Raw genomic sequence first — 2,079 nt, 5'->3', positions numbered from 1 at the left:
ATGAGTTCTTAGGGGTGCTGGGGTCCTTGGGATGCTGGGTCCTTTAGGTGACCTGGCTGTGGGGTCCTTGGGGTGCTGGGGTCCTTAGGGTGCTGGGGTCCTTGGGGTGACCTGGCTGTAGGGTCCTTGGGGTGCTGGGGTCCCCAGGGTGACGTGGTGGATGAGTTCTTAGGGGTGCTGGGGTCCTTGGGGTGCTGGGTCCTTGGGGTGACCTGGTGCTGGGGTCCTTGGGGTGCTGGGGTCCCCAGGGTGGATGAGTTCTTAGGGGTGCTGGGGTCCTTGGGGTGCAGGGATCCTTGGGGTGACGTGGAGTTGGGGTCCTTGGGGTGCTGTGGTCCCCAGGGTGACGTGGTGGATGAGTTCTTAGGGGTGCTGGGGTCCTTGGGGTGCTGGGTCCTTGGAGTGACCTGGTGGTGGGTTCCTTGGGGTGACATGGCTGTGGGGTCCTTGGGGTGCTGGGTTCCCCAGGGTGGGACGGGTGGCTATGGGGTCCTTGGGGTGACATGGTACTGCGGTCCTTGGGGGTGCTGGGCGGGGGGGGTCCCCAGCCTCAGGGTAACCCTCACCCTCGTGTCCCCCCCCCATTTCTCCCCTCCCCCCCAGTTCTTTCGGGTGCTGAACGGGTACAAGATCGAGCACAAGCTGCTGCTGACGGGCACCCCGCTGCAGAACAACCTGGAGGAGCTCTTCCACCTCCTCAACTTCCTCACGCCGGAGCGCTTCAAGTACGGCCCCCCACCTCCCATTGTCACCTCCCATTGCCTCCGTGTCCCCCCGTGTCCCCCTGTCACCATTGTCCCCGTGTCCCTGTGTCCCCCATGTCCCTGTGCCTGTGTCCCCCATGTCCCTGTGTCCCCCATTACCTGTGTCCCTGTGTCCCCCATCGCTGCTGTCCCTGTGTCCCCGTCACTGTTGTCCCCGTGTCCCTGTGTCCCCATTACCCGTGTCCCTCTGTCCCCCTGTGTCCCCTTTTCCTGCTGTCCCTGTGTCCCCCTGTCACCATTGTCCCCATGTACCTATGTCCCCCATTACCCATGTCCCTGTGTCCCCCATTACCCGTGTCCCTGTGTCCCCCCGTGTCCCCCATCGCTGCTGTCCCTGTGTCCCCCTGTCACCGTTGTCCCCACATCTACCTGTGTCCCTGTCACCATTGTCCCTGTGTCCGGTGGTCTCCACGTCCCCCTGTGTCCCCCTGTGTCCCTCTGTGTCCCCCTGTCACCATTGTCCCCCATTACCCATGTCCCTTTGTCCCCTTGTTCTCTTGTCCCCATGGCCCCATGCCCCCCATCGCTGCTGTCCCTGTGTCCCCCTGTGTCCCCCTGTCACTATTGTCCCCATGTCCCTGTGTCCCCATTACCTGTGTCCCCCTGTGTCCCCCATCGCTGCTGTCCCTGTGTCCCCCTGTGTCCCCCTGTCACCATTGTCCCCACATCTTCCTGTGTCCCCATCATCATTGTCCCTGTGCCCAGTGGTCTCCACGTCCCCGTGTCCCCCTGTGTCCCCCTGTCACCATTGTCCCCCATTACCCGTGTCCCCCATTACCCATGTCCCTTTGTCCCCTTGTCCTCTTGTCCCCATGTCCCCCATCGCTGCTGTCCCTGTGTCCCCCTGTCACCGTTGTCCCCATGTCCCTGTGTCCCCATTACCCGTGTCACTTTGTCCCCCGTTACCTGTGTCCCCCCGTGTCCCCCATCGCTGCTGTCCCTGTGTCCCCCTGTGTCCCCCTGTGTCCCCCTGTGTCCCCCTGTCACCATTGTCCCCACATCTTCCTGTGTCCCCGTCACCATTGTCCCTGTGTCCGGTGGTCTCCACGTCCCCCTGTGTCCCCCTGTCACCATTGTCCCCATGTCCCTATGTCCCCCATTACCCATGTCCCTATGTCCCCCATTACCCGTGTCCCTTTGTCCCCCTTTTTCCCCCATCGCTGCAGTCCCTGTGTCCCCCTGTGTCCCCCTGTCACCGTTGTCCCCATGTCCCTGTGTCCCCCATTACCCATGTCCCTTTGTCCCCCTGCGTCCCCCATTACCCGTGTCCCTGTGTCACCCCATGTCCCCCCATCACCTTTGTCCCCACGTCCAC

At 63.1% G+C, this 2,079-nt stretch overlaps 1 protein-coding gene across 1 annotated transcript in view; it reads left to right on the top strand.

The window, feature by feature from the left end:
- Positions 1-6: 6 nt before the first annotated feature.
- Positions 7-2,079, top strand: part of LOC110390754 (proteoglycan 4-like) — a gene marked incomplete at its 3' end in the record, with an annotated part of 3,821 nt that continues 1,748 nt past the window's right edge. Inside the window, exon 1 of the mRNA XM_021382221.1 lies at positions 7-728. Within this exon, the coding sequence (XP_021237896.1) occupies positions 433-728 (296 nt within the window). The remainder of the gene's footprint in view (positions 729-2,079) is intronic.

This window comes from Numida meleagris, unplaced genomic scaffold (genome assembly GCF_002078875.1).
Source record: "Numida meleagris isolate 19003 breed g44 Domestic line unplaced genomic scaffold, NumMel1.0 unplaced_Scaffold1861, whole genome shotgun sequence".
In the NCBI taxonomy this organism is placed as follows: Eukaryota; Metazoa; Chordata; class Aves; order Galliformes; family Numididae; genus Numida; species Numida meleagris.
This window is presented reverse-complemented; position numbering and strand designations above follow the sequence as displayed.